A 27704-nucleotide genomic window follows, 5' to 3' on the forward strand; every position below is an offset into this window, starting at 1 on the left:
GGCCAAAGTATTGGAGCTTCAGCTTCAGCATCAGTCCTTCCAATGAATATTCAGGGTTGATTTCCTTTAGGATTGACTGATTTGATCTCCTTGCTGTCCACAGGACTCTCAAGAGTCTTCTCCAGCACCACAATTTGAAAGCATCAATTCTTTGTTGCTTAACTTTCTTTATGATCCAACTCTCATATCGGTACAAGACTACTGGAAAAACCATCGTTTTGACTATATGGACCTTTGTCAGCAAAGTGATGGCTCTCCTTTTTAATATGCCATCTAGGTTTGTCATAGCTTTCCTTCCAAGAAAAAAGCATCTTTTAATTTCATGGCTGAAGTCACCATCTGCAGTGATTTTGGAGCCCAAGAAAATAAAATCTGTCACTGTTTCCATACATACCTCAACATATTATAAATCTAATGCATTCAAATCTCACACTAACCCTGTCAGGTAGGTAGTAGCATGGTTAGCCACATTTTTCAGATGAGGAAACTGAGATACAGATAGGTGAAGGAACATGCTTGAGACCTCCCAGCTAGTAAGTGGCATGATCAGGATCGGGCAAAGTAGGTTTTATTATCTACTTTACAGAAGGAGACGCTCAGCTCGGGGATCAGTCCACTTGCTTGAAATCTCACACCAGGTCCGAGGGTGGCAGCCATGATGCATGTTTGTCCAGCAGAGGGGGATGGAGAGGAGACCAACCACTGAGCTTGTGCTTAGCCCTATTGGTTGGACTTGACCTGATGGAGGGACAGACTCTGATCTCAGTGGGCCCCAAGACTGTGATCTCCAGGAAGGAACACTTGGCTGTGAGTCAGCCCCAGGTGATGGAGACTAGTCACACTGGTCCAGCACCTGAGTGTCATCAGCGTGAACTCCTGACCCCAGCACCAGCTGATCTTGGGATGCTTACTTATTCCTTAGATGGAGGGGAGCAGGGAGGAAAGGGGTCTGACATCTGATGCTGGCCCCCTCCAAGCATCAGGGACAGAAAACACAGCTTTGTTCTTAAGGAAATAGGAGCTGCAGATCATCACTATTGGACACCTGAGAGCTGTCAGTGGGATGGGATTTTTATTTGAAGCAAGTGAATCAGATCATATCCCCCAAGTGCCTCTGGGCATCTTGCTACCTGGGGACCCTCACACTGTCTGGGCACAGGGAAGAGCCTCCCCACCCTGCGCCTCCCCCACCAGCTTTGCATCTCAGAGCCTTCTATTCCCAGTGTACAGCAGAGGGCAGCAGAAGCTTGGCTGTCAGGGGCCGCTTCCTCAGGACCCTCCCTCCCTCCCTCTCTCCCCGCTCCAAGACTCAGCTTGCACTGAAAGTTCAAGACACACTGGAGTGTGTCTCTGTGGTTCAGAGGGGTGCTAGGGACCCCAGGGTGCTTTCTACTCCTGGCACCTGCCCAGATACCTCAGGTGCTTGGGCAGCCCTTGGACACACCCAAAGGAACCCACACAGCACAGGGTCCATGTCCCAAAGTAGGGCTAAACCCAGAGGGTGGTCAGAAGCAGGGGCAGCTACAGGAAAGATAAGCAGAAGGCCTTTACCTGGGTGGTCTCCTGTCCCCCAGTGAACCAGATTCAGGGTGAGAGAAGGAAAGTCCAGTGAGAACAGACACAGCGCTGGGAAGAAGTCAGGGTCGGCTGTTGTTGTTATTGCTTCGGGCAGAGGGGCTTTGCCCCCCAGGAAGTCCGGCTGGTACCCAGAGGCTCGTGCCACCATTCCCATCATTATCAGCCACGGGGTGGGCACACCAGGGGGTGAGTGGAGGAGGACCAGTACTATGTGCCCCTCCAGGAAGAGAAGCAAAGTCACGGAGGACACCCCCTTCAGGCAGCACTGAAGCTGTACATGTGCACATGGAGATGGGTGTGTAGACAGATGCGTGTGCGTGTCACTGAAGGAGCGTGTCCACGTCCACATGTGCCTGCGGAGGGCACGTGGCATGGGAGAGTGCACCCGGCAGTATGAAGGATGTGGCCATGGGCTGCAATGCGGAGCGAGAGCAGGTAAACAGACACCCGGAGCACCAACAGGAAAGACCAGAGGGTCAGCAGGATAAGCCGGAGAACAGGAGGGAGCAGTTCAGCCTCTCTCCCTCCCTCCCAGGACCCCTCCCCAGGCTAGGGCACGTGGACGGCAACAGAGCAAGGGAGGCTGCGGGCGGGGTGAACAGTCGTCCACACGTGGGAGGGCACTGGGCGCTAGGTTGCCAAGTGCGTATACAAGTCTTCATGCTGATTCCAGTGGAGATTAAGGGGCACCCCTGGGCTATAGTTCATGGTGCGGCCCATGCTCACTGGGGTGTGTACACGTGAGAGCACGTGTGTGGACGGGCTATGTGTGTCTTCCCACAAGCACATATGTGGCCCACCTGGAGGCTCCTACCCAGCATCCGGCGTTGCCGGAGGAACCCCAAGGCCCCCGTACCCCCCTAGGCACTGAGGTCCACCACCACGTGTCGGTACACCAGTGTCTGTCCCTTGAAGCTGGGTGCCAGGAGCAGCTGGGCATCCCCAGCTGGCATGTAGCAGAAAGCCCGGGGGGCCTGCACTGCCAGTTCTTGGAACCGCACAAACTTCTGCCGCCCCTCATCCCACTGGTAGATCTGCGTGAAGGAGAAGTCGCTGCCTAGCGCCAGGTAGCGGCGGTCGCCCACCAAGAAGGGCTGCAGGGCCAGCGAGCCCCGGGAGGGCAGGGCCTGCACCTCGGAGAAGTGGGCACCCTCCCAGCGCAGGATCTTGGAGTCACCGATGTAACGGCTGAGGCATAGGTAGCTATCGCGGCCCGCACGGAAGTGTTTCACTGCCTGGGCATCGGGCACCTGGGTCACCTCACCCTGAGCCACAAACTGCTTCTGGGTGCGACTCCACTGATAGATGACGGGAGCCTGCGAACTGCTGGACACGATCAGGCGCGGCTTTCCTTCGCCATCCACGAATTCCAGGTCGGTGTCACGGTGCCAGGGGTGCAGGGCCTGGTGGGAGTAGAAGCCATTCTGGTGCCAGCGGTAGAGGCTGGTGGCACCTGCCTTGGAGCTGTCAGCCACAGCGAAGTACCAGTCGCCGTCAATGCGGAAGGCCTCAAGGTCGTTGGGCTTGCGCACACGCTGAGGGTCAATGTCCTGCAGCTTGGTGAAGCGCGTGGTGTTGGGGTCCCAGTGGTAAATGTAAGAGCCCCCAAACAGCTGGGCCACCACCACGTACAGCTGGCTGTCCACCACCATCGGCTTGCAGTGCACTGCAGAGGGGGCTGCAGGGTGGAGGGGAGTGGTGTTAGGGGGCCCCTATGCCACACTCTCAAAAAACAGGGTCGGGCCCCTCCGACTAAGGCTGTCTGCTACAGTATTCTCTCCCTGCTGAATGTCCATCGTGTGCTCAACGCTTTCTAATTGTCTCATAGCTAAGAATCCATCTCACCATCACCCTCCCTTTGCCTTTGACCCCAGAGTTCCAATATAAACTGACACTGAGCACAAAATACATGTTGCTAGATATTGACCAACTGAATAACCATCATGTCAGTTTATTGTGTACAAAGGCTCAGTGGTAAAGAATCACCTGCCAATGCAGGAGACACAGGTTCTATCCCTAATTCAGGAAGATCCCACAGGCTTCGGAGCAACTAACCCAGTGCACCAGAGTTATTAAGCCTGTGCTCTAGAGCCTGGGAGCTGCAACTAAGGAGCCTGCCTGTGCTGAGCCCATGCGTGCCACACCTGCTGAAGTCTGCATGCTCTAGAGCCTGTGCTCCACAATAAGAGAAGCCACTGCAATGAGAAGCCCATGCAGCAATGAAGACCCAGCACAGCCAAAATTAAAATAAATAAATAAGTAAATATATACATATATATATGTATGATTCAGCTTAGGCATCCCCTCTACCGGGAAAACTTCCCTGATTGCCCAGGGTAGGCCTCTCCTTTGGCCCCCAGAGCATTGCGGTCATATCTTCCTCCTAGCACCTATGTATTATGTGGATGTTATCTGTGTATGTATCAACCTCCCCCCAAAGACTAGAAAAGTTCTTCTTGTGGGCAGAGACCATGTCTCATCTATCCTTCTACCTATAGGAACTCAAGGAAGAGGAACAACAGAGCCCACCCCACCCTCAGGGCCACTACAGCCAGGCCAGGCCTAGATACCTGGGATTCTATCATAGTCTCGAAGCTGCCTTTCAACGTAGTCCCACTTGAGGATGGTGCAAGCGCTGGCTCCTGGCTGGGCCAGAGCCAAATAGAGGTCGCTGGAGTAGAGGAAGGGCTCGGCTGACACTGCTGGGAAGGACAGCGTCTGGTACAACACGAAATCTGCAGGGATGAGGGGTTACGGGTTAGGGTTAGGTTAGGGAGAAGGGATAGGGCTACTTGACTGACAAGGTAGGGCACCAGGAGCATCCCAGGGGAGACCCAGCCTGATGCCCAAGGTGGGGCATCTCCTACCTGTGGTGATGCAGTCGAACTCACGCAGTGGTAGATCCTGCACCTTGTGCTCTTGGAAGCGGGGCGGGCTGGCGCAGTAGATGGGCGCCACCGTGGTGTTGGTGTGTGCCAGCCACTCCACCAGCCACTTCACCTTGCAGTCACAGTTGAGCGAGTTGCCCCGCAGGTCCCTGGATCATGAGGGTGGTGGAGGAGGCACAGAAAAGGGCAGGCTCTCAGCCGCTCTGCCCACCCAAGCTCTCTAGGTTTTCAGTAGATGTTGCCAAGACTACTGCTGATTGCTCATGTGGCAACTTTGTGCTGGTTAGAGAAAGGTCCCCCACGGGGTGGGTTCAGCCCCTCAGACACGTGCTTGACCAGGAGAGTACAGGCTGAGTTTCAGCCCCTACTTGCCTCCTTGGCCAGGTGCCTTTTCCCATGTATGACCTCCACATCTATCTGTTTCATCCTCGTTCCTCCAAACCTTCCTCAGTCTGGGGCTTTTGTTTTCTTGTAGAAATACTGATCAATGACTGTGGCTATACTACTGGACTTTAACACAGATTCAAATCAAAGATATGTTTAAAAAGCACATGTTCAAAAAAATACACCGTAGGAAGGAGGCTCAAGAGGGAGAAGATATATGTATACTGATTGGTTTCCTAGGGGGCGCTAGTGGTAAAGAACCAGTCTGCTGATGCAGAAGACGGAAGACGTAGGGTTCGATCCCTGGGTGGGGAAGATACACTGGAGGAGGGCATGGCAACCCACTCCAGCATTCTTGCCTGGAGAATCCGATGGACAGAGGAGCCTCGCGGGCTACAGTCCATAGGGTGACAAAGAGTCAGACATGACTGAAGCGACTTAGCATGCACAGAGCTGATTCACGTTGTTGTATAGCAGAAACCAACACAATGTTTTAAAACAATTATCCTCCATTTAAAAATAAATTAAAAAATAAAATACTTCCCAAATTGGAAAAAATATACACATAATGTCTTGCATGCATTTTAAGAGGGTCCATAAATGCCTTGAAGAATCTCAACTTAAAAGGCTAGCAATCTCTGTATAACTCAACCTAGCCTTCTCCCCACCCAAAGCTAAACCATCCCAGCCTGTCAAGACTTTATGATCTTCCAATTCTGGCTCCCACACTGCTCCCTCCAGGGCTACACCCCTCTGTGCCATTGTCAACAAAGGGTAGGATTCAGGCCTTACAAGTCACTCAGGATATCCAGGGGCCGAAAGATGTCTCTAGGCAGTGTCTGCAGGTTATTGTTGGCCAGTGAGCTGCAAGAGAGACCCCTGGGTCACCCACCTGAAGGTCATGCCCAAGGCCAAAGGTCACAGGAGACAGGGGGCTTTGGGCCAGTGTATGTGCGTGATGTACTCACAGGTGCGTCAAAGACTTGAGTCCTCGGAAGGTAAACTTGGATAATGCCCAGATGTCATTGTTCTCAATGAAGCTGGAGAAAACAAGAACTTATTTCAGCTGCCATTCAGCATCCAAGACCACTTCCCCCAACCCCAGCTGCTTCCCTCTGGCCCTCCTAGATTCCAGCCCATGACCCCAAGGCAGGCTTTCATTCTGAATCTGGACATGAAGCCTATCGTGACAGGCATCCAGGCGGGATGGTTTAGGCAGAGGGATGGATGAAATGACCTCTGCTCGGGCCCTGCAGTCAGAGGATTCAAGGGCTCTCTTCCCACCTCCTCCCAGCCCTCCTCACTCCATCTCTGTTCTCAGCCCTCCTCCCAATTCCCCTTTCCTTCCCACGCACAGGTACTGCAGGTGTGACAGTCCTGTGAAGGCATTGTCTCCAATCAGTGTAAACTTGTTAGAATTGAGTAACCTGCAGAGACAAAGGGGGATTAGCGTTTCCAAGGGCACGCCTGCCGTGCCAGCTCCCAGCCAGTTGCCTCACCCCCAAGCCATGCCTCCCACCCTGGGGACCCTAGCGGAGTGTCCTGGAGCAGCGTGGGTGGCAAGCCCAGGCGGGAATCTGCTCTGGTCCCAGAAGCTCCCAGGGCCCCCATTTGCTCCTAGGGTAAGAATAGTCGGGGCATATCTCTCCTGTCAAGTTGGGTCCTTCCCCATGGCTCTGCCTCCCACCACCACCACCCCCCAGCTCACTCCAGTTCCTCTCAGACCGATGGCAAGTTTGAGGATAACCACATTTATCTTTTCCTGTGACTGGGGGTTCAAACATAAATAGCTCCCTTTAGAATTCCAGACCCTCCTGTCTTCCCTCCCTTTCAGCTCCAGGCTCTCTCTTGGGAGATAGGAGATAGGGGTAGGGGTGTATCTCCCTTCCACTCCAGGACCCCTTGATCCTTGGGGTCACTTGTCTCTAAGGTGACCTCTCTTACCTGCACTGTCCACCCTCTGGCTCCAGCCCAAACTACTGCACCCAGTTCTTTGGGGTCTCCAGAGGATGCAAGTCCATTCCTAACTGGGCCCCAAATAGCCCCGTTCTTTGCTTTTGCGTGCAACCTGGACCTTCCTTCCCCAAACTGCTGTTTCCTGTGCCACTCTGGACTCTCCACTGCTTCACTGTTTGTGGCTCTCCCGTTGGAGGAAGAGTAAGGGACACCAGCACCCTGACCTCCATAGGTCCGTAACTTGGGACCACTCTCCTCTCCCCTCCCTCCAGTCTGAGATCCTTCCCTTCCCCTGCCCGACCCTGCCCTTCAGCGAGACCCTGTCCATACAGGAACTGCAGCAGTGGCAGGTGGGAAAACGCTCCATCCTGGATCTCCGAGAAGGCAGCATTCACCAGTGTCCTGCAGGGGACATCTGAGGGTCAGTAACCAAGGGGAGAATACAGGACTGTGCTGGGTGACATGAAGTGGACAGGGCAATGTCTTCTGTATACACTCGCCTTGGAAACTCCTCATGTCACCTGGCTCCCTCCCACCCCACCTGAAGCTATCTTTCTCTTCTCACAAGCTTATTATCATCCTCCACTACTGACTCCCTGAGCATCAAGGACCTGGGCCAAAAGAAGGTTCCATACCTGTTTTGTCATCCAAACACCCACAGTGTGCTGGGTGCTGTTGAGGGATGGAGCACTGGGATGGGGGCAGTGGATTAGCATCTTGCCCTCAGAGACCAACCACACAGCCTATCTAGTCTCTGAGGCTGCTTGCTGCAAGTGACAGGCTGGCTAGCCCCGTGCAGAGTGGCTGGCAAGACCAGTGGCAGGCATCCACCCATGCCCGGCATGGTAGGGGTGTATCTCCCTTCCACTCCTCCCCTGGCTGCCACCTTCCCCCTCCAAGAGGCCTTCTGTCCTTGGTATGACATCACAGGCAGGGGCCCCCATGCTCATGTAAACAACCCCTTCCCTCCAAGTCCAACGCCCGCACACAGTAGGTCTCTTTAATGCTGATGGCGGTGATGATTCATTCTTGGCCATAAACACTCGCTTTCCCAGCCATGGCTGCTTTCCCCAGCATGACTGCAGAACTCCAAGCCAAGCTGCTGCCTCGAATCTCCAGTTCCTGAGGACTCCTGGGGCCCTCCTGGTCCTCACACTCTGTAGAGAGGGAGCAGGGGTTCTCCCCAGAGCAGGGTTTTTGCCTTCTTCTTTCCAGCTCCCCCACCCAACCGCACCCCAGTCCAGAGCACTCACAGAGAGATGACCTCGGAGGGCAGGTTCCTGGGCACTGCCTTAGAGTCCACGCAGAAGGCGGTATCCCTAGTGCAGGAGCAACTCGGGGGGCAAGGGGGCGTCTTGGGGGGCCTCTTGGCACCGACTTGCAGCATTAGGCAGAGGCCCAGGGTGGACAGCGCCAGCAGCCGGAGCCCCGAGCCCCGCCTGGCCTGCAGCCCCGCCATGCTGCCTGCGAGCTCGCAGCCCCCGCCCCACCACTCCCGGCCACCCCGTGCGGGCGCTCCCGGGCAGCCGCTGCGACAGCTAGGGCCCCCCTGGCTGCCCTCTGCAGAGGGCTACTCCTCTGGCCCTCGGGCGCCGGCGGCCGTCCCCGCCCCTGCTCGCTCTCGCGAGCCGAGCACTCGGAGAAATGCAGAGATGCGCGGAGCCCGGGGCCGAGCCGAGGGCTGACAGGTTGGGAGGACCCGGACTGCGGCGGAAGGCGGCGGCGCGCAGGGCGGAGCGGGGGAGTCCCCGGTGTGGGGAGGGGAGTAGCCACAGAAAGGAGTGGTTGCGGCCCGGGTCGGCCGCTGCGCGCGCTGCAGGCGGTCTCCGGGGCCATCTGCTCACCGGCCTGGCACCCAAAGCGGCTGGGCGCGAGGGTGTGTGTGTGTGTGTGTGTGTGTGTGTGTGTGCGCGCGCACGCGCGCGCGTGCGGTCTCCTTGTGCAACCTGCACGCTAGCACACTTGTCTCTGCACGGGCATATATTTCCCCCGGGGCAGGCATTTCTACGCTTTGAATCTGTGTGCCTCTGTGCTTCTATCTTGGCCCTCAGCGGCCTGTAAGCAGAGTTCGCGGGCATGCCATGTGTCATAAGTGACGTGCGTGTATCTGTGTTCACATCTCCGAAGGCTGGTCAACAGAATATGCCTTTGTGTCTGTGCAAACCTAAAGGGGAAATATCACTGGAGTTGGAATGGGAATGTGTGGAAATCCAGAACATTCCTCATGAGGCACAGTCTGTGGTCGTGGGTACTGGGAACAGCCTTGGGCATTTCCAGTCCAGCCTTTGGTTTAACAAAGGAGGGAACTGAAGCCCAAATGCAGAGGAAAGCAGCCAAGCTTGTTATCACATCTACTAGCATGCTGTGTACTCTGTGTACTTAATCGCCTCAACCTTTTGAGGTCTTTGTTATTAATCACCTTTTGCAGATAAGGAAAGTGAGGCCTGTAGTACCCAAAAAAGAAAGTGACAGAGCAGGGATTTAAAACGCACTCTGCCTGACTCCCTGGGCTTCCCTGGTAGCTCAGCTGGTAACGAATCCGCCTGCAATGCAGGATACTCCAGTTTGATTCCTGAGCCGGGAAAATCCCCTGGAGAAGGGATAGACTACCCATTCCAGTATTCTTGTCTGGAGAATCCCACGGACAGAGGAGCCTGGCAAGCTACAGTCCATGGGGTCACAAAGAGTCGGACACGATGAGTGACAGAGCGCACGCTGCCGCTGCCTGACTCGCGTCAACAACTGTTCTACACAAGGGATTTTCAAAGTCTGGTCCAGGGAGCTTCTGAGGTCAAAACAATTTTCCTAATCATGTTAAGGCATTATTTGCCCTTTTCATTTTCACGCTCTTACAGAAGTACCCTGGAATTTTCCACAGGTTGCAAGGTGTATCTTCTATGAAATTAAAGAAATTTGCAAAAATGTAAAACAATGATGCCCTGCTCCATAATTTTTTGTTTTGTAAAGTTGTTAATTTCATTACATAATTTATGTTATATGTGCTACAAAACATTGTTCTTCAGTCGCTAAGTCGGGTCTGACTCTTTGCAACCCCATGAAGTGCAGCACACCAGCCTTCCCTGTTCTTCACTATCTGCCTGAGTTTGCTCAAACTCATGTCCATTGAGTCAATAATGCCATCCAACCATCTCATCCTCTGTTGTCCCCTTCTCCTCCTTCCCCAAAATTTTCCCAGCATCCCAGGTCTTTTCCAATGAGTCAGCTCTTCGCAACAGGTGGCCAATACTTCAACTTTAGCATCAGTCCTTCCAATGAATATTCAGGGTTATTTTAACTAAATTAATCCATCTTTTTAAATTTCTTAGTAAATATCAATATGGTAAATATCGATAGCTGTAAGTCACACAAACAAAAGCACTTTGGGGTCCTCACTACTTTTTAAGTGTTAAGGGTTCCTGAAGCCAAGAAGTTTGAGAACTGTTGCTCTCTACTATATTATTTTCCAAGGGTGTGTGTAGGAGTGGGGAGGGTGATTGTCCCAAGAGCTCACTGGTACAGTCAGATGGATGGGCTCCCAGTTCAGTGCTCTTACCATCAGTCCAGAAAGCCAAGATCGCTGGGTAGAAGATGCTTCCCCAGCTGTCCCTAGCCTCTGCCAGACAGGGATTCTCTGGTGTGAGCGTAAGTCCATGTTCTCCCAGCCAGGAATGCCCCTGCCCTTGGATGCTCACTTGCTACTGCCCGTTCAGCTGCCTGTGCTGCCCTCCCCATGCCAGTTTGTGGGAAGACAAGCAGTGGGGGTGGGGAGGGTAGCCTGGGCAGCTGGACAACCATCCCCACCCGTCCCTGGCACGGCTGTGCCCAGCACACAAAGGGCAGAGTGAATCTTGTCCCTCCCCTGCAGCTGAGGGGCTGGAAGGAGGAAAAGAGAAGGCACACACAGGAGTGGCTACCACGGGCTTCTCCATCACCCATGGTTCTCGGAGAGCTTTAACTCAGATACAGACAGAATGGGGGAGTCTGGGTCGTATTCTTAGCCAGTGGGAAGAGATGCCCTGGGGGGTGAAGTCCATGATGATAATCGTGGTGATTGAATTTCCACATCGTGATGTCATTGGATCCTTACAACAACTTGGAGAGGAGCAAGATAGGTTGTATTAGTCCCCCTTCACAGATGAACATGTGCGTGCATGTGAAGTTACTTCAGTTGTGTCTGACTCTTCGTGACCCCATGGACTGTAGCCCACCAGGCTTCTCTGTCCATGGGATTCTCCAGGCAAGAATACTGGAGTGGATTACCATGCCCTCCTCCAGAGGATCTTCATGACCCAGAGATCGGACCAGCATCTCTTATGTCTCTGGCATTGGCAGGTGGGTTGTTTACCACCTGGGAAGCCCACAGATGAACACACTAAAGCCGAGAAAGGCAGAATGACTTATTCATGGTTCCAGAGCTGAGCTGATCAGTGAAGCGCTGAGTATTCTACATACTGAGGGAATAAACTACTGACCCCCTCATTAGGAGCTCTGTCATGTTTGGTGACAGTCTCATTATCACTGAATAGAGTTACATGTTGGCTGCGTGCATGTGCCTGGCCCTGTGTGAAGCCTCAGGAAGGCATGGTCTCAGAGCTGGTCCCAGGGGCTGGCAGCCTGGTTGGGAAGAAGGGCAACACAAAACACCCACAGAGCTGAAGGGGACAGCAGTGCCTGCTAAGTGGCAGGTGAATGTGCAGGAGGAAAGGGGCGCTGTGGGCTAGGGTGGGAGCACAGAGCGGGTGCCACTGGTTCTTGCCTGGTCTTTTAGGGTAAGTGGTATTCAGAGAGGTGAAGAGGCATTGAAGGTGTGCTTTCCAGCAAGGAGAAATTGCCTAAATAAAGGCCAAAAAGTGAAAAGCCTACAGCAGAGGGCTGGGATAGTGTGGGGGGAGATGAGGTGACAACCATGCATACTCAGCTGAAGGTCCCTTGCCCCTTTCTGGAAGGAAGACAAGAATCCCAAGACCTTCCATGTCAGTGCCAGCATGTGAATTTCCCTTATGAAACTTGAGAGCACCCTTCCTTCCCCAACTTCCAAAAAGGCAAAAATGAATTACTAAAGAAAGGGATAAAAACAAAGTTGTAAGAACTACAGCCTAAGGGCAGCTGGCAGGGGAGACTTTCCTCAGCAGCCAGAGATGCTGGCAAGCTCCAGGCACAGCGCCTGCTCAGAACAAGCCCCACAGCTGGATCATGCCCCACCCCCCATCCCAGGATGCCCACAGGGACCCCCGAGATGCTTGCCATTCTCCTTGGTTCTCCTGCTGGCCCACTGCCCATCTGGCTCAGGTCCAGTACGTGTGAGTCAGCCAATCAATCCCAGTGTTTCCAGGACAACCAGGGCGGGAGTGGGGGCCCTGGGGCGGGCAGGGGTGGGCAAGGCAGCGGGCTGTCTCCTGCATCTGGCACCTGCATCAGCTGAGGCTGCACACAGTCCCCAGAAGGATGCTTCTCCTCCCTCCTTCTTCCTGGACTCCCATCCCTCTCTCTCCCTCCGCCTAGGACACTTGCTGCTAGAGGCTTAGGCAAATATTTAAAGCGGCAGTTGGGGGTGAGGAGGGTGGTGGGAACAAACACTTCTGTCTCTCTCCTTTCCGGAGCTTCTCTTCTGGGACTCTCAGCTCAGATGCCATGCTGTTGTGCAACCTGGAGGCTAAAGGCTCTCCAGCTGGAGACGGGGTCCTTGTGGAGACAAGGGAACCTGCCAGGGCTGGAGAGTTGGGGGCCAGCTCATGACTGAAGGGCAGGGCCAAGGTGGGAGGAGGCGCCCAGCAAGGGAGAGGAGTTGGGGTGAAGTGTTGGAGTTCAAGTACAAGGAGAATGGGGTGAGGCCAAGAGAGGAGTGAGGTGTGGGGCTCTGACTTACACTCGAATTAAAGTTCAGAGGTGAAGGCAATGTAGAGACCACATGGCCCAGCAAGTGGAGGGAGCTGGAGAGAAAGGAGGCAGTCATTAATTGATATGGTTTAGGCAATGGCACCCCACTCCAGTACTCTTGCCTGGAAAATCCCATGGATGGAGGACCCTGGTGGGCTGCAGTCCATGGGGTCGCAAAGAGTCGGACACGACTGAGCGACTTCACTTTCACTTTTCACTTTCATGCATTGGAGAAGGAAATGGCAACCCACTCTAGTGTTCTTGCCTGGAGAATCCCAGGGACATGGGAGCCTGGTGGGCTGCCGTCTATGGGGTCGCACAGAGTCAGACACGACTGAGGTGACTTAGCAGAAGTAGCAGTACTACAAAGCAACAGAGATGACTTTGGGGAAAGAGACAGGAAAGGGGTAGAGGGAAGAAGAAGAAGATCCAGAAGCGGTTCAGATCTGGGTAAGAGCATTCTCAGGGCAAATGCAGGAACAGAGGATATAAAAAGAAGAGTGTTGAGAGGGTAGGGTGCAAGGCAGCACTAAGCAAGTGGGCTGATTCAAGGAAAAGGAGATGGAGACCCCCATCAAACACCACCCCCAGCCCTGTGCAAGGCTGTCTGGGTGAGGAACTGCTGTCAAGAGGAACTGTCAGGTGAGGAACTGCTATCAAAAGCCTCCAGCTTGGGACCTCCCTGGTGGTCCAGTGGCTAAGACTCCACACTCCCAATTCAGGGGGCTCAGGTCCAATCCCTGATCAAGGAAATAGATCCTGCTGCCACAATTATGATAGAAGATCTCAAGTGCCCAGTGCAGCCAAAAAAAAAAAAAAAACACCTCCAGCTTGATCTCTGAAAACGGTTTGCTCTTTCTTTGATGCAGAAAACCCACAGAAACATGCAAATCCAGATGTTCAAATCTTCGTGTTCACTTTAGGAATATTTGTAAAACAGCACAGGCTATCAGGCGTATGTATATCCCTAAAGCCACCAAGTATTTGAAAGATGTCACTTTAGAGAAGCAGTGTGTGCTGTTCCCTTGTTCCAATTGTGGAGCTGGTTGATGTGCTCAAGCCAAACATCGGGGCTCAACATAGGGCTGGCAACCCAAAAAGAGTGTTGAGTTTTGCTGCACGTGCTTAAAAATGCAGACAGTAATGCTGAACTGAAGGGTTTCGATGTGGATTCTCTGGTCAACAAGCCCCCACGATGCAGCACAGAACTTCGAAGAGCTCACAGTCAGATTAACCCCTGTGGGACTCCCCCTGCCACACACAGTTGATCCTGACTGGGAAAAGTGCCAGTTATTCCGGAACCTGCGCAGAAGAGAAATCTGTCCCAGAAGAAACTGAAGAAGCAAAAATGTATGGTCTGGAAAATAAATTCAGCATAAAATAATTGCAGGGACTTCCCTGGTGGTCCAGGGGTTAAGAATCCTCCTGCCAATGCAGGGGACACAGATTCAATCCCTGGTCTGGGAAGATCCCACCTGCCCTGGGACAACAAAGCTGGTGTGCCACAACTACTGAGAACTCACTCTAGAGGCTGTGCTCTGCAACAAAAGAAGTCACTACAAGAGAAGCCTATGCACTGCAACTAGAGAGTAGCCCCTGCTGGCTGCAACTAGAGAAAGCCTACAAGCAGCAATGAAGACTCAGCACAGCAAAAATAAACAAATAAATACAATTTAAAAATAAATGCAAAAAAGGTAAAACCAGGTTAAAAAGAAAAAGCCTTCAGCTTACAAACAAGCCCGTACAAAGAAAGAAGAACTGTATGTTAGTTAAGAATTTATAACTAGAAGGGACAGCTTTCAGAATTTGGGAAAGAATGACCAGGGGCATGTCTGAGGTTAGGTACAAGATGTGTGGGAGGAGGCAAGGCAGGTATACTTGAATTGAAAATCTGACACTCCCAGGGAATTTATGAACCATTTATGAAACCCTGCACTGATGCCAAAGCACCTCGTGCCTTTGGTACTGTCCCTGCAGATCCACAAGGTTTCCCCTTCCTGGAGCTTAGGCTCCAGGGGCAATTTGGAGGCAATTCTGGGGCAAATCTGTTGGGAAGTGTGGTGGACCCATTGGGTCTGGCCCTTGGCTGCCGAAGAGGTTCAGCCTGGCAGAAGAACAAGAAAAGCCATAAGACGGCAGGGGCAGGTGCCAGCAAGAATGGCAGGCATGCCAGGAAGACACCCACGGTGAAAGGTGTAGATTTCTCAAGGGCAAGGTTGCTCAGCTCACCCAGCGTTGCTTTCCCTGGGGCTAAGAGGACTCACGCGCCAGGGCCAAGGGCCCTTAGGCGCTCTTGCTGCTGGCTTATCGGGCCCTTGGCTCTGGAGGGCCAGGAACAAACAGGCTTCAAAGCTGAGGGCTTGGCTGGCAGACAGGGGCTGGGTCTTTTTCCTCTGTCCTGTGTCCATGCTAGCACATATAAGACCCTAGTCGTACTCGGAGATGAGGAGGGAGGGTGTCTACAGCAAGATGGATGTGGGCAGCAAAGAGGTCTTGATGGAGAGCCCGCCGGTGAGTCTGATCGTGTGTACATGTGTATTTGTGTGTGTAAGTGTGCAAGAGTGTATCTGTGTACAATGGGCTCTGCCTCCTCCAACCTCTCTGGGCCTGTTTCTTCACCCAAATTCATTCACTCAACTAACCTAGGACTGTGCTAAATTAAGACAGGGACACCAACCACTAAGACAGAGACTCTTGGAGTGGCAGACTCAGCAGCCATACCAGGGGCTGCGAGCCATCAAAGGGGTCCGTGGGAAAGACTGTAGAGAGCACTGGGGAAGGAGCCACTACGTGGGAGGTCACAGGAAGCTTTGCAGAGAAACTAACATTTGAGTTGGCTCCAGAGGAACAAGCCAGAGCTCACCAGGTGGAGAAGGAGGAAGGCATTGCTGGAAGAAGGGATCATACACCCAAAAGCATGGATTTGGAGGGGAACTGAGAGGAGCTGGGTGTGGCTGGGATGTCAGAGGTGTGGAGGAAACAGCAGGAGGTGAGACTGGTGAAACAGGCTCTCTTGGGTCTCTTCAAGCTAGACCTCACTTCTAAGTATCTACGAGTTTGTGGAATCCAGGCCCCCTCCTCCAGGAAGCCTCTAACCTGCTCAGCCCTCTTCTGCACGTCCATGGCATTGGTTGTTCAGTCCTGGGAGAGAGTGGGAGGGTGTCCCGGTTGAGCAGGGAGAAGGGGCATCTTCATGACCTCACACCTGTCTCCCCGCCTGCCCCACATGTCAGGACTACTCAGCAGTCCCCGGGGGCCGGCTCCGCATCCCCTGCTGTCCCGTGAACATCAAACGCCTTCTCATCGTGGTCGTGGTTGTGGTCCTTGTCGTTGTGGTGATCGTAGGGGCCCTGCTCATGGGTCTTCACATGAGCCAGAAACATACAGAGATGGTGAGTAGGCTTGGGATGGGGTGGGCAGTGGATACAGGGCAGGTCAGATAGAGGCCCTGGGATGGGGTGGGCAGAGAGCAAATTGCCCACGGGGAATGAGGGGAGGAAGCAAGTGACACCTCAGGGAAGGACAGAGGTGGAAACAGGGTGGCAAACTTTGCCTGGGCTTTTTCACCAGCCATCCCATGGTTGGACAATCTGTTCCCTCCAGCGCCTTGTTCCCCTGGGCCTCTCTGAGCTCCCAGGGAAGAAAGAATTGCATTTGAGTAAAGAGGACTGGGGCTTCCCAGGTGGTGCTAGTGGTAAAGAACCCGCCTGCCAATTCAGGAGACAGAAGAGATGCGGGTTCCATCTCTTACGGGTCGGGAAGATCCCCTGGAGGAGGGCATGGCAACCCACTCCAGTAATCTTGCCTGGAGCATCCCATGGACGGAGGAGCCTGGAGGGTTACAGTCCATAGGGTCTCAAAGAGTTGGACATGACTGAAGTGACTGAGCACAGTACAGCACAAAGGGAACTGAGGGTGGGCATGAGCTGCAGGGATGAGTGGGGAAAGAGGATGCCAGGCAGCACGATGCCCTCCTCTAGGTTCTAGAGATGAGCATCACAGGCCCGGAAGCACGCCTGGCCCTGAGTGAGCGCATGGGAACAACTGCCACTTTCTCCATTGGCTCCACTGGGACCGTGGTGTATGACTACCAGCGGGTGGGTATGCGCGGATCTCTTGACCCCAAGGCTAGGGAACCAGTGATAATTCTGTGCTAGACCTCTCCAGATGTGGCTTTCCTACAGGTCCATCTCTCCCCACCCCCAGCGCTTTTGCCTAAGCCCCAGATTCCAGTATGACTCCTTCCAGTGCCCAACCTAGAGGGGGGTGGTCTAGGACCAGAGTTAGGAGTGAGCTAGGCAGTGTCTTATTAACTGACCCTGGTATGTTCCCGTGCCCAGCTCCTGGTTGCCTACAAGCCAGCCCCTGGAACCTGCTGCTACATCATGAAGATGGCTCCACAGAGCATCCCAAGTCTCGAAGCTCTCACTAGAAAATTGCAGAACTTCCAGGTGGGTGTATGGGTAAGAGGGAGTGGGTTGGCTCCCTCCCAGGGCTGCTGGCAGGAGCATTTTAGACAATGACTTTGTCACCTATAAAATGCTGCTCCTCATGGACTGCCTGGTGAATGTCCTCCCTGGATCCCTCTGCACCGAACCTTTCCTAGCCAAGTTCCCCATCCCTGCCCCGAAGCCAAGCTGCTGGAGTTAGCTGAGCCTACACACCCCCTGGGGGCTCTGACTCCAACACAACACCTTCTTTACACACAGAGACTGCCTGGCACACCTGAGGTCCCACGATAAGGACCACAGGTGAGACAGAAACTCAGTTCCCAGGCTCCAAACCAGATGCTCTTTCCAGGCCAAGCCCTCAATGCCTTCCTCAAAGCTGGGCCAGGAGCAGGGCCGTGATGCCAGCTCAGCATTCTCTGGGGACCTGGCCTTCCTGGGCAGGACCGTGAGCACCCTGTGTGGCGAGGTGCCCCTGTACTACATCTAGGACTGATCAGGTGAGCAGGTGTGACCTCCAGGGCATGGGAGCAGATGCAGCCCTGGACGGTTTAGGCCACCTCTTCATGTCAGCTGACCAGGCACTGGGGGACCCAATGAGGTGGGGTCACCTTCAGAGCTCCAGGGAGGGAAGGTTCACAGACGGGTACCCCCTCCAGTCCTTCTCCCTCACATAATAAACAGTGTTTCTTTGCTTCCCAGGGCCTCAGGAAGCCCCAAAGGGACAGCGAAGATCCAGGAGCAAAGGGTCTTGTGCAGACTGTCAGGAAGCCAATCCTGTCGACACCACTGGAACTGGTCCTGGAGAAATGGGAGTTGTGGGGAGAGGTGGGCAGAGGAGAAGCAGCTCCTAGGGTCCAAGGGGGCTCCTACCACCAAAGATTAAAGCATCCTGATTGCAAAACGAAGGGTGTACCTCGTCTGTCCTCTCACAGCCCGGCTCTTGGTGGGGGCCGGCCAGGGGAAGGCTAGAGCCTTGGGGGCGCCAAGCCGGCTTTCCCGTTCTCTCCGATCCGAGGGTGAGGCGACTGGGGAGCAATACGCGGGCTCCAGGCGCCCTCCAGTGGCGTCTCCCGAGGGAGGGAGCGAGACGGAGACGGCGAGAGACCCAAGGACCGAACTAGAGGGACAGGGACCTAGATGGGCGAGAGCGAGGGTCCGAGAACGGGAGAGAGCGAGAGCCGCAGGCGGGGAAACGCAGTGGGAGACCAGGCGGGGCAGAGCGGAGCGGAGGCTGCACTATCGACCCGACGGCGTGTCCGGAGGCCCAGGAGGGGGCTCGGGCCGGACACCACGGGGACCGGCGCCCCCTCCCCGGCCCCGCCGCCTCGCGCCCCGCGCCGCCCGAGCCCCCTCCGGGCCGGCCGGCTCCGTGCCCTCCCCGCCTCCGGCTGGCGTGCGTCCCGGCCCGGCCGATCTCCGTCCCGGCCCCGAGGGGGGCTGAGCTCCGGGCGAAAACCCGCCCTCCAGCGAGCTCATTTCCCTAAAGAGGGGGAGAGGGAGGGAGGGAGAGAAGGAAAGAGACAGAAAGAAGGGAAGGGAGAGCGGAGAAGCCGGGCCGGAGAGGGGGCGGGAGACAGGAAGGAGGGAGGGCGAGCAGAGGGAAGGGGAAGAGGTAGGGAGAGCGCGGGGGGAGAGCGGGCGGCCGGGAGCGCCCTCCCCTCGCCGCCAGTCCTCCGCTTCCCCTCTCGCCCGCTCCCGCGTCCGGGCGCGACCCGCCGCCGCCGCCGCCGCCGCCGCCGCGCCCGCCAGCATGCCCGGCGTGGCCCGCCCGCCGCTGCCGCTGCTGCTCTGGCTGCTGCTGCTCGCGCGCCCCGGCCGGCCGCTCGACTTGGCCGATTACACCTATGACCTGGGGGAGGAGGACGACGCAGAGCCCCTCAACTACAAAGACCCCTGCAAGGCGGGTAGGTGCCCCCCACCCCGCCGGCCGGTTCCCGGGGCGCCAGGGCCGGGCGCGGGCGGCCCGGGGCCCGGAGGGAGGCGCCGGCTGCTTGAGGGTTCGGGGGAGGACAGTCCGGTGTGGGAAGCCGGGAGCTGCCTGGTTGGCAGTGCAGTGGGGAACAAAAGAAAGAGGGAGAGAGTGGGGGTGGGGGGGGGAGTTTGGGGGAATTTTAGGGACTGAAGTTTTGCTGCGATTGGTGTGAGCTGCCCAGTGGTTACCTCTGGTGTGACCCCAGGAGGGTTCCTCCGGGTGTACCGGGAGGAAACCTGTGGCCAAGGAGGCTTTTCCTTCTACTGGAAAGTTTTCCAGCCAAACTCCTCTGTGTGTGTGTGTGTGTGTGTGTGTGTGTGTGTGTGTGTGCACGCAGTTTTCCCTTCTGCCAGATCCGGGGCTCCAGCACACTAGTGTTTTCCATCCTGTCTGTCTGGGCTGCCCTAGGGGCTGCACATCTGTCCCGCTGGGTTCAGGGAGGCCTCCATCTAGAGGAAGCAGGTCTCCTGAGAACCTCCCCCAGCCCAAGTGGAAGAAAGTTTTTTTTCAAGGGATCCTCTGAGATCATGCCCCCTGGGGATCCCATTTCCCCACCAGCAGCAGCAGTTTACCGAGACCTCAGAGACAGCTGTCAAAAGTCAGAGAAGCCAGCTCAGGACTGGGACTGACTTCTGTCCCTGTGTGCCAGGGGCCCCTGCCAAGGCCAAGTGGTGGTGGAAAGGGGGAAAAACAGAACTCAGATACTGTAAACCAGCTCTCTCCATCCTGCAGACACTGGAGGTTAATTAGCCCAGGTCAGGGCCCCAGAGGGTGTGTGTGTTCTTTGTCCATGAAGACCTGGGGTAACCCCTTCACTCCTGCTGGGCCCAGAGGGATTCCCCCCTGCCCCCCACCCCGCACCAGAGTGACCAGATGGTCTTGCACTCCAGCCGTTTGCCTGATCGGATGACCCTGAACAGGCTGCCATGGACAAGAGAACACATAGGGCATAAGATATCAGAACCTTTCCTCGACTTCCAGCCTCTGATTTCAGACTGTCTTCAAGCAGCCAGGGCCAGGGGAATGACTTGGGGTGCTTGCAATTCTAGACATACCTGTGGGTGGCACGGGAGACTAGGGGTCAGTTTGCTCTGGTTCTGACCCAGGGGACCCCTCTTTGGGTGATGGAGCAGAGTGAACTGCAGGCATAAGGGACCTTCCAGTGGGAGGATGAGAAGCCAAACCCTCAGCACTGCCTCCTCCACCCCTGCTGGGTTGTGAGCAAACCAGACGTTAGCCTCCATCTTTCTCACTGGGCTTGGGGTGGACATAAGGCTAAGTGGCCAGAGTGTGGGCTTTGCAGGCAGGCAGACATAGCTCTCAATCCTGGACTCACAACTCATTAGCTGTAGCATCTTAGGAACAGTAATTATCATCTCTGGACTTTGCTTTTCTCACCTGTAAAATGGAACTGATAATACATTTCTCCGTAGAGTTGGTGGTAAAGATTAAATGTGAGAAAACATATAAAATGAATATTAGAGCTTAACACTCAGGAAGCACTAAATAAATGTTGGTGGCTTACCCCCTGTTTTCTGTGCCTCACACACTTACTTCATCTTTTTTTTTTTTTCTGAGAAAATAGGCTTGGTTTTCAGGAAAAGAGAATAGCTTCCACCCTGTCCTGTGTCATTTATTCATTCAACTGGCCTGCATTTGGGTTTCCCCGGTGTCTCAGACAGTAAAGAATCCGCCTTCAATGCAAGAGACCTGGGTTCAATCCCTGGGTGGGGAAGATCCCCTGGAGACGGGAATGGCTACCCCTCCAGTATTCTTGCCTGGAGAATTCCATTACGGAAAGGTGCCAGGCCATGGGCTTGATGTTGTGAGAGATAGAATTATAAGCCAGGCTCCCGGCCTGCAAAAAGCTTACAATCCAAAGGGGGCACAAGACACCTGTGGATGAACCAACTTCACAAACCAAGATGTCTTACGAGCCACCTTGGAGGAAAAGCCCTCAGAGGCTCAAGGAGCCTCTTGCCCCATGGTAGTGGTGCTGGCAGAGAAACAGTGATCACAGCATGCTGGGAAGGTTTGGGAGATCTTCATGGAGAAAGAGAGCTGGACAAGGCCTTAAAGAATAGGAAGGAAGCCAGGCTGATGTATTTCACTACCAGTTGGAAATTGGAGCGATTTTTTGGAGCAGGGGAGGTTCAGGGCTCCATCCCAGTCTCAGATTTCATGCTGGCTGGGTGGGGCTAGCTGAGTTGGAACTTCAAACGAGGGCTTTGGAGCAAGTTCTCCACTAGGGTGAAGTGAGGCTCGTGGGGAGCTGGGCCAGGCCTAGGGGTGGCCAGGAGAGCCTGACAAGGCCAAGACTTTGGGTCAGAGCAGGCTTCCCTCCTTAGTGTGACTGGTACATCCCTTTCTCCCTCCTGCCTGACTCCTAAGACTCCCTATCAGCACCCTCGGGCCTCAGGTCCCCAGATTCTTTCCTCTGTTTGTGTTAACTACTCCTGCCTGCCGTCACCTCTTGCCCCAGCTGAGCCCTGACCTCCAGATGCTGGTGGCAGATGGTGTCTGTCTTGACTTCCTTTGAATGCACCTGGCTGTACCTGCTTGATGCTCTCCAGCTCTCTTCTCTTCCTTCTCCTCCTTCTGACTGTCAGAGTTATGGTTACTGTTGGCAGTAAGGACAGAATTAAGACCCTTGAGATCCTGGAGAGGTTCTGGCAAGACCAGAGCAAAGGGCAGGAAGCCAAAATAGCCTGTGTGTGCTCAGAGCTGCTTCCACCAAGCCCTCTCTTTCTCTCCCAGGGAGATTGCGACTCAGCCCACATTTTTTGTACGCTGGGATGCCAAACCATCAAGGAAATCGTTTCCCAAGATTCCCAGTTCCTTCTGGCTGCCCCAGATGACTCAGGGCTCTCGGGGAGACCATAGAGGCAAGAATTGGGACGCAGCTGCTCCATTCAGCAGAGAAACCCACAGGGATGCTCCTGAGCCAGCGAGGACCTTAATTCTGCCTCAGTTGGCAGCTCAGAGATATGCTATGGGGAGACCAGGTGGTCTAGTAGCTCACCATCCTTATCCCAGGGGCTTTGTAACCCAGATTTGGACTTCACAGGGCCTCAGAGGAGTAGATTATAGGCTCTGGTGGTTGACAAGCAATTCTTTCTCCTGCCAGACCACTTTCCCCCTCCAGACACACTGCATGAGTCACCCACCCACCTATACCCCTACTCCATGAGTCACCTTCTCTTTTTGGTGCCCCAAGGGAGGAGGAATATAATCTCCCTGGACTCGGGATGAACAGGGAAACAATGGGACTCCCCTGGAATAAGAAGCTCTCAGAAATTCTAGTTTCTCCAGGGATTTTGGGAGAAGATATTGGGGGAGGAGGGGACGTAGTAGAGTGCATCACTCCTCAGGCCACTAAAGACCTCCTAAGGATAGCCAAGGGATTCAGCTACTCTCCCTTTCTCCTCTCCTCTCTCCATTTCTAAAGGCGCCCCTCTCCTTCAGTGAGGGTGTGTAGCCTGTGAAATGGGGTGTGCACATACAGTTCTTTGTGTATTTGAAAACACTGGGACTTGCACAGGGAAGCAGTTAGTGTGTTTTTACACGTCTGTGGGTGTGTCCCTGCTTTATGGGCAAGTCTATTCAACTGTGCATGTGGGTACTCCTGAGTACATGTGTATGTGCAAATATGCCCCTGTGTGTAAATGTATGCCTGTGATTAAGTACATGCAAACCCTTGCAGGGGGGCTTCCCAGGTGACACTAGTGGTAAAGAATCTGTCTGCAATGCAGGAGACCTTGGTTTGATCCCTGAGTGGGGAAAAATCCCCTGGAGGAGGAAATAGCAACCCACTCCAGTATTCTTGCCTGGGAAAATTCCATGGACAGAGGAGCCTGGTGGGCTACTATCCATGGTGCCACAAAGAGTCAGACATGACTGAGCGACTAAACACATACACAAACACTTGCAGGAGCTTAAGCATGTCCTCCCCCAGCTAGAAGCTTGCTAGAAGCCTGCATTTGTGTGATGGGTGGGACCTGTGTAGGACGCCTGGTACACATGGCTCTATATCACACCAGCCAGGCTCCTCTCCATCCTTCCAAAAGGGGAGGTGACTCTGTGGAGTCCCAAGGCCGACTGAAGGATGTGCGCAAAGGATGCAGCTTGAGGTCTTTCATCTGCTTGAGGTGGGGGGACTGGCTATGGAGCATTCATAAATGCTCCTGGCTGACTTATAGCCTGAAAACAAAACAAAACATTTGATTCAATGTTGGAAACAACTACTACTCTGACCTTGACCCTTCCTTCTGGGTGAGGAGGGGCTTCCTGAACTCTCCAGAATCCAGTTTCCCTAACTGCCCTGGAGGGCATTGCACATGGTCAGGGCCTTCAGCTCCTGGCCATAGGCTCTCCTGCCCACCTCATTAACCCTCCCCCCTCAGTTCCCACGCATTCTTCATTCGTGACATTCACACCCCTGGGCGCTGCTGGCAGTGAGTGCTCCACTTCTAGGCTAGCCCAGGGCTGCTAGACTAGCCCAGGGCCGCTAGCCTAGCCCAGAACTGGTCCTGTCTTCTGCTCACCCAGCCCTCCACACTGCCTTGCTCCCACAGGCCAGCACAGTTCTGTGGCCTCTGTACTTGGAATTAAAAGTTCTGCTTCTCAGGGGCTTCACTGAGCCCAGAGGCCTGTGTGGGTGAAAACTGTATGGCTCTGAAAGTAGAGAGCTGACCTTGAGACCATGGAGCTATTATTGGGGTGATATTAACAGTGGCCATTTAGTGGGTGCTTACTATGCTCCAGGCTTTGTGCTGGATGCTCTTATTACATGCTTTATTTTGTGCAGTTATCCTGGGAGACAGATTCTTTTATTAGCTCCTGTTTTATGTAGGGGAAGATTGAGATTTAGAAGAGTTTTTGTGACTTGTCAGTGAGAAGTAGTCAGGAAGATTCAAAGTAGATCTGTCTGACTCCAAAGACCTTGTTCTTTGCTGCCATGTCCAAAGATGAGTTTAAATATCCAGTCACATGGTATCCTTGTGATGCCTACGGGTGTGGTGTGAGCCTGAGGGTACAGTGTCTATGTAGAGGTGCAAAGAGAGCAGAGGTGTAGGGGCATTCATGTGGCACTGGGTACCCATGTAAACTTTAGCACATAAGACCCGCCACCACCTCCGTGGGGTGTATCTCCCATCCCATGTCCTTGCTCAGGCCACCCTTGCATGTCAGCTGAGAAGCACTTTGTGTTGCTGTCCCATCAGTCACTGAGCCAAGGCCACTAAGGGTGATGTTTTCAGTAAGAAAATCTTTCCCATGTGGATGAAGAAATTCTGAGCCACTTACCAGCTGGTGACCTTGGCCAAGTCATTTCCCGTCTCACATTCAAGTGTTCTGATCTCTCAAGTCAGGGCCAGCATGAGCGTGTGTGCTAAGTCACTTCAGTCGTGTCCAACTCTTTGCAACCCCATGGACTGTAGCCTGCCAGGCTCCTCTATCCATGAGAATCTCCAGGCAAGAATACTGAAGTGGGTTGCCATGCCCTCCTTCATTGAATCTTCCCAACGCAGGAGTCAAACCTGCATCTCCGGTGGCTCTTGCATTGCAGGCAGATTCTTTACCACTGAGCCACCGGAGAAGGCCCGCCCAAGTCAGGGAGAAGGGCTCAAATCTAACCATTAGGTTATTTCTCCAAAAGTTTGTAATGGGATGCTCCTTGGCAAGTATATGGCTGGAGTTTGGCTTATTGGGCATGTCCCTGGTGGGCCAGGATTAATGAATTCATTAATGTGAGAGCACTTCTTCAACAGGAAAGCACCAGGCAAATTTCAACAGATATTTACATAAGGTGTCATTATTGCTACTATTACTGGCTTAGTGAGTTTTGAACTTGCAGTTGGTTTGTGTTTGTTCGAGCTTCTGCATGTGTGTTTTAGGACTGTCTGTGATGTGTATATTTTTTGGTGGATGTGTGTTTCTGAATGAGTATTTTTGTGTATATGTATTTAGAATACAGGGCTTCCCTGATGGCTCACTGGGAAAGAATCTGCCTGCCAGTGCAGGAGGTGGGGGTTTGATCCCTGGGTTGGGAAGATCCCCTGGAGAAGGAAATGGCAACCCACGTTAGTATTCTTGCCGGGGAAATCCCACGGACAAAGGAGCCTGGTGGGCTGCAGTCCATGGGGTCGCAAATGAGTCAGACATGACTTAGCAACTAAACAAACAATTTAGAATGTGGGTTCTACAAGCTGACAAACCCGAGTGCAGTGAGCACTGGACTGGGAATTGGGAGGCCTGAGGTATAAATCCAGCCTTGGTAGTGACTAGCAGCATGATCTCCATTAAATCATCGCCCTTCTGGGCCTCAGTTTCCGCATCTGTAAAATGGGACACTGGCCTAGACAGCCACTAAAGTCACTCCACATTCTGCCCATCCAGCTCCGGGTCACACCTGTAGAAGAGTGAGTATCTGTTGGCACACGTTTGCAAGCCCAAAGTATGTCAGCATGACACTTCACTTGAACAAACATATATCGAGTGCCTCCCACCACCAGAAGGGGTGGTGTGGGTGCTGCACATGTGTGCAGGAATGTTTCTGTGACTTTTATAGCTCTGTTTTCGATGGCACAGGTGTGGATGTCACCATGTGTCTGGCAGAGCACTGACTCCTGTGTATGATGCTGTGGTGATGACTAGGGGTGTGTGTGTGTGTGTGTGTGTGTGTCCACCCAGTGGGCCAGCTGGTGAGGAAAAACCTGTGTGCAAGGCCTCAAGGTTAGAGCAGTTTGTGTAATGCTGCCCGCCAGGCCTCTGTAGCACTGGGGATGAGAAGCAGATGTCGCTGTGGGTGGATCTGCCGGAGGCTGCTCTCTGCTGCACCTCCAGCGCCGCCTCCTGCCTTCCCCATGGCAGCCCAGCGTGAAGCTTGCATCTGAGCACCTTCCAAAGCATTTTTCAAAGGGCTCAGCTCCCCCTGTGTTTCTCAGAAAGCAGACTCTTCAGTCCATCCCTCTAGAAACCTCATGAAAAGATGTTCAACCTCACTCATTATTAGAGAAATGCAAATCAAAACCACAATGAGATGTCATCTCACTCCAGTCAGCATGGCCATCATCAAAATGTCTACAAACAATATCATCGTCAAAAAGTCTACAAACAATAAATGCTGGAGAGGGTGTGAAGAAAGGGGGACCCTCCTACACTGTTGGTGGGATGCATACTGGCACTGCCACTTTGGAGAACAGTGTGGAGATTCCTTAAAATAAGTTGGGAACAGAACTGCCATACGACCCAGCAATCCTACTGCTGGGCATACACCCTTCAGGAAACCTCTCCCCACAGCACCAGAAATCAAAATGCCCTGGGATGGGGGACTCTGAGACTCAGAACAGGAATCACTATTAAACCTTTTCCTCCAAGCCCATCAGGTGTCCTGATTTCCCTACCACACCTACCTGCTCCCATTTTTATTCATAGGCTCCGCTTCAGTGTAACTGAAATAGCAATTAAGTGAATTCCATATGCCCAGCATAATGCCAAGGTTATGGACCCCCAAAGTAGACACTAGACATTCTGTCCTTTGATTTTGTTGATAATACCCGTCCCTTCCTGTAATTCTCCAGCTCCGTTTTTGTTTACTTGTATATCTTTGAAGGTCAGTTTCCTACAAGCAAGTGGGGACCACTTCTGTCTTGCTAATCACTAGAGTAGCACCTGGCCCACAGTAGGTGCTTACTGTGTACTCAGACTCTTTGTGACCTCATGGACTATAGCCCACCAGGCTTCTCTGCCCGTGGGATTCTCCAGGCAAGAATATTGGAGTGGGTTGCCATTTCCTCCTCCAGGGGATTTTCCTGACCCAGGGATCCAACGCACATCTCCTACATCTCCTGCTTTGCAGGTGGATTCTTTACTGTTGAGACATTACCAGGCATTTGCTAAAGAATGATGGAATACATGAAATGACCCTGTGTTTGAGGAGTCTGGAGGGGCTGAGCATCAGCTTTGATGAGATTTCAACTGAAAAATGAGCTTGAGCTTCCCAAAAGATCCTCAAAGCTGGCCCCCCACTACTCTTCTTCCTTAGAAGGCATTTGAGGATTACAGTTGCAGTGAGGACCAGGGGCGGTAGCCACGGGGTCGGGCTGTAAGTGCTGCACAGGGGGACTGACTGCCCCGGCCTCTTCTCTCTCCAGCTGCCTTCCTTGGGGACATCGCCCTGGATGAGGAGGACTTGAGGGCCTTCCAAGTGCAGCAGGCTGCAGACCTCAGACAGCGTGCAACCCGCAGGTCTTCCATCAAAGCTGCAGGTACACTCGGTATGGGCCAGCCCTCCTCTGTCCCAGAAACGGGCTCCAGAATTGGAAAAACAGGGAACCCCTCTGTTCCCAGCCAGGCCCTCCCAGGACAGAGGTGGTGAACTTGAATACAGCGTAAGGACTTGTCTTCTGTTAGTGTATCTTTATCCCTTCCCCAGCGCAGTGGCAGGTGTAGACATACCCAGAAGCTAAGCACTCACGTTGTTTTTGCTTACAGTTTATGAAGTACTTTCAAAAGCATTATCTAACTTGACTGTCCCCAACCACCTTCAAAGGTAGGTCAGGACAACTCCCACTTTACAGACACAGATCTTCCTCACCT

The 27704-nt window shown here is 53.7% G+C and overlaps 3 protein-coding genes across 11 annotated transcripts in view; 2 read left to right on the plus strand and 1 right to left on the minus strand.

Moving 5' to 3' along the window:
- Nucleotides 1-546: 546 nt before the first annotated feature.
- Nucleotides 547-10603, minus strand: LGI3 (leucine rich repeat LGI family member 3). 2 transcript variants are annotated; one of them, XM_081513694.1, is made up of 8 exons: nucleotides 8060-10603; nucleotides 7137-7208; nucleotides 6206-6277; nucleotides 5819-5890; nucleotides 5643-5714; nucleotides 4446-4615; nucleotides 4149-4313; nucleotides 547-3256 (listed from the first exon to the last, which is right to left on the minus strand). In XM_081513694.1, the coding sequence occupies exons 1-8, from the start codon at nucleotides 8263-8265 to the stop codon at nucleotides 2439-2441; spliced, it is 1647 nt and encodes a 548-aa protein (XP_081369820.1). In that variant the 5' UTR covers nucleotides 8266-10603; the 3' UTR covers nucleotides 547-2438. The 2 variants fall into 2 exon arrangements, with proteins under 2 accessions (XP_081369820.1, XP_081369830.1); XM_081513704.1 differs by lacking the exon at nucleotides 5643-5714.
- A 4549-nt stretch (nucleotides 10604-15152) lies between these two features.
- SFTPC (surfactant protein C) lies at nucleotides 15153-18035 on the plus strand. 3 transcript variants are annotated; one of them, XM_081513723.1, is made up of 6 exons: nucleotides 15153-15194; nucleotides 15917-16075; nucleotides 16664-16780; nucleotides 17024-17134; nucleotides 17484-17631; nucleotides 17834-18035. In XM_081513723.1, exons 1-5 carry the CDS (start codon nucleotides 15153-15155, stop codon nucleotides 17619-17621), a joined length of 567 nt encoding a protein of 188 aa, XP_081369849.1. In that variant the 3' UTR covers nucleotides 17622-17631; nucleotides 17834-18035. The 3 variants fall into 3 exon arrangements, with proteins under 3 accessions (XP_081369849.1, XP_081369840.1, XP_081369858.1); XM_081513714.1 differs by lacking the exon at nucleotides 17834-18035 and having other exon boundaries at nucleotides 17024-17138; nucleotides 17452-17621; XM_081513732.1 differs by lacking the exons at nucleotides 15917-16075; nucleotides 17834-18035 and having other exon boundaries at nucleotides 17024-17138; nucleotides 17452-17621.
- Nucleotides 18036-18624: 589 nt separating this feature from the next.
- BMP1 (bone morphogenetic protein 1) overlaps nucleotides 18625-27704 on the plus strand; it is a 45601-nt gene continuing 36521 nt past the window's right edge. For 2 of the 6 annotated variants that reach the window (XR_014060500.1, XM_081513758.1), the window contains exons 1-2: nucleotides 18628-19038; nucleotides 27260-27382. Coding sequence is in view for 3 of the 6 variants with exons in the window: in XM_081513758.1 (XP_081369884.1) it covers nucleotides 18885-19038; nucleotides 27260-27382 (277 nt within the window). In the remaining 3 variants the exon portion in view is untranslated. Of the gene's footprint in view, nucleotides 19039-27259; nucleotides 27383-27704 lie in introns of all 6 variants that reach the window. The other 4 variants (XR_014060503.1, XM_081513766.1, XR_014060508.1 and 1 more) reach the window with 3 other exon arrangements.

The sequence above is a fragment of the Giraffa tippelskirchi genome, chromosome 1 (genome assembly GCF_054371585.1).
Source record: "Giraffa tippelskirchi isolate mGirTip1 chromosome 1, T2T-mGirTip1v1.2.pri, whole genome shotgun sequence".
NCBI lineage: Eukaryota > Metazoa > Chordata > Mammalia > Artiodactyla > Giraffidae > Giraffa > Giraffa tippelskirchi.

Coding starts and splice junctions, on each gene's coding strand:
- SFTPC (XM_081513714.1), top strand. CDS start 15,153: ATGGATGTGGGCAGCAAAGAGGTCTTGATGGAGAGCCCGCCG. Junction 16,076..16,663: donor GCCAGAAACATACAGAGATG/GTGAGTAGGCTT, acceptor GCCCTCCTCTAG/GTTCTAGAGATGAGCATCAC. Junction 16,781..17,023: donor TGGTGTATGACTACCAGCGG/GTGGGTATGCGC, acceptor TCCCGTGCCCAG/CTCCTGGTTGCCTACAAGCC.
- LGI3 (XM_081513694.1), bottom strand. CDS start 8,265: ATGGCGGGGCTGCAGGCCAGGCGGGGCTCGGGGCTCCGGCTGCTGGCG. Junction 5,891..6,205: donor CTGTCACACCTGCAGTACCT/GTGCGTGGGAAG, acceptor TGTTTTCTCCAG/CTTCATTGAGAACAATGACA. Junction 5,715..5,818: donor CTCAAGTCTTTGACGCACCT/GTGAGTACATCA, acceptor TCTCTCTTGCAG/CTCACTGGCCAACAATAACC.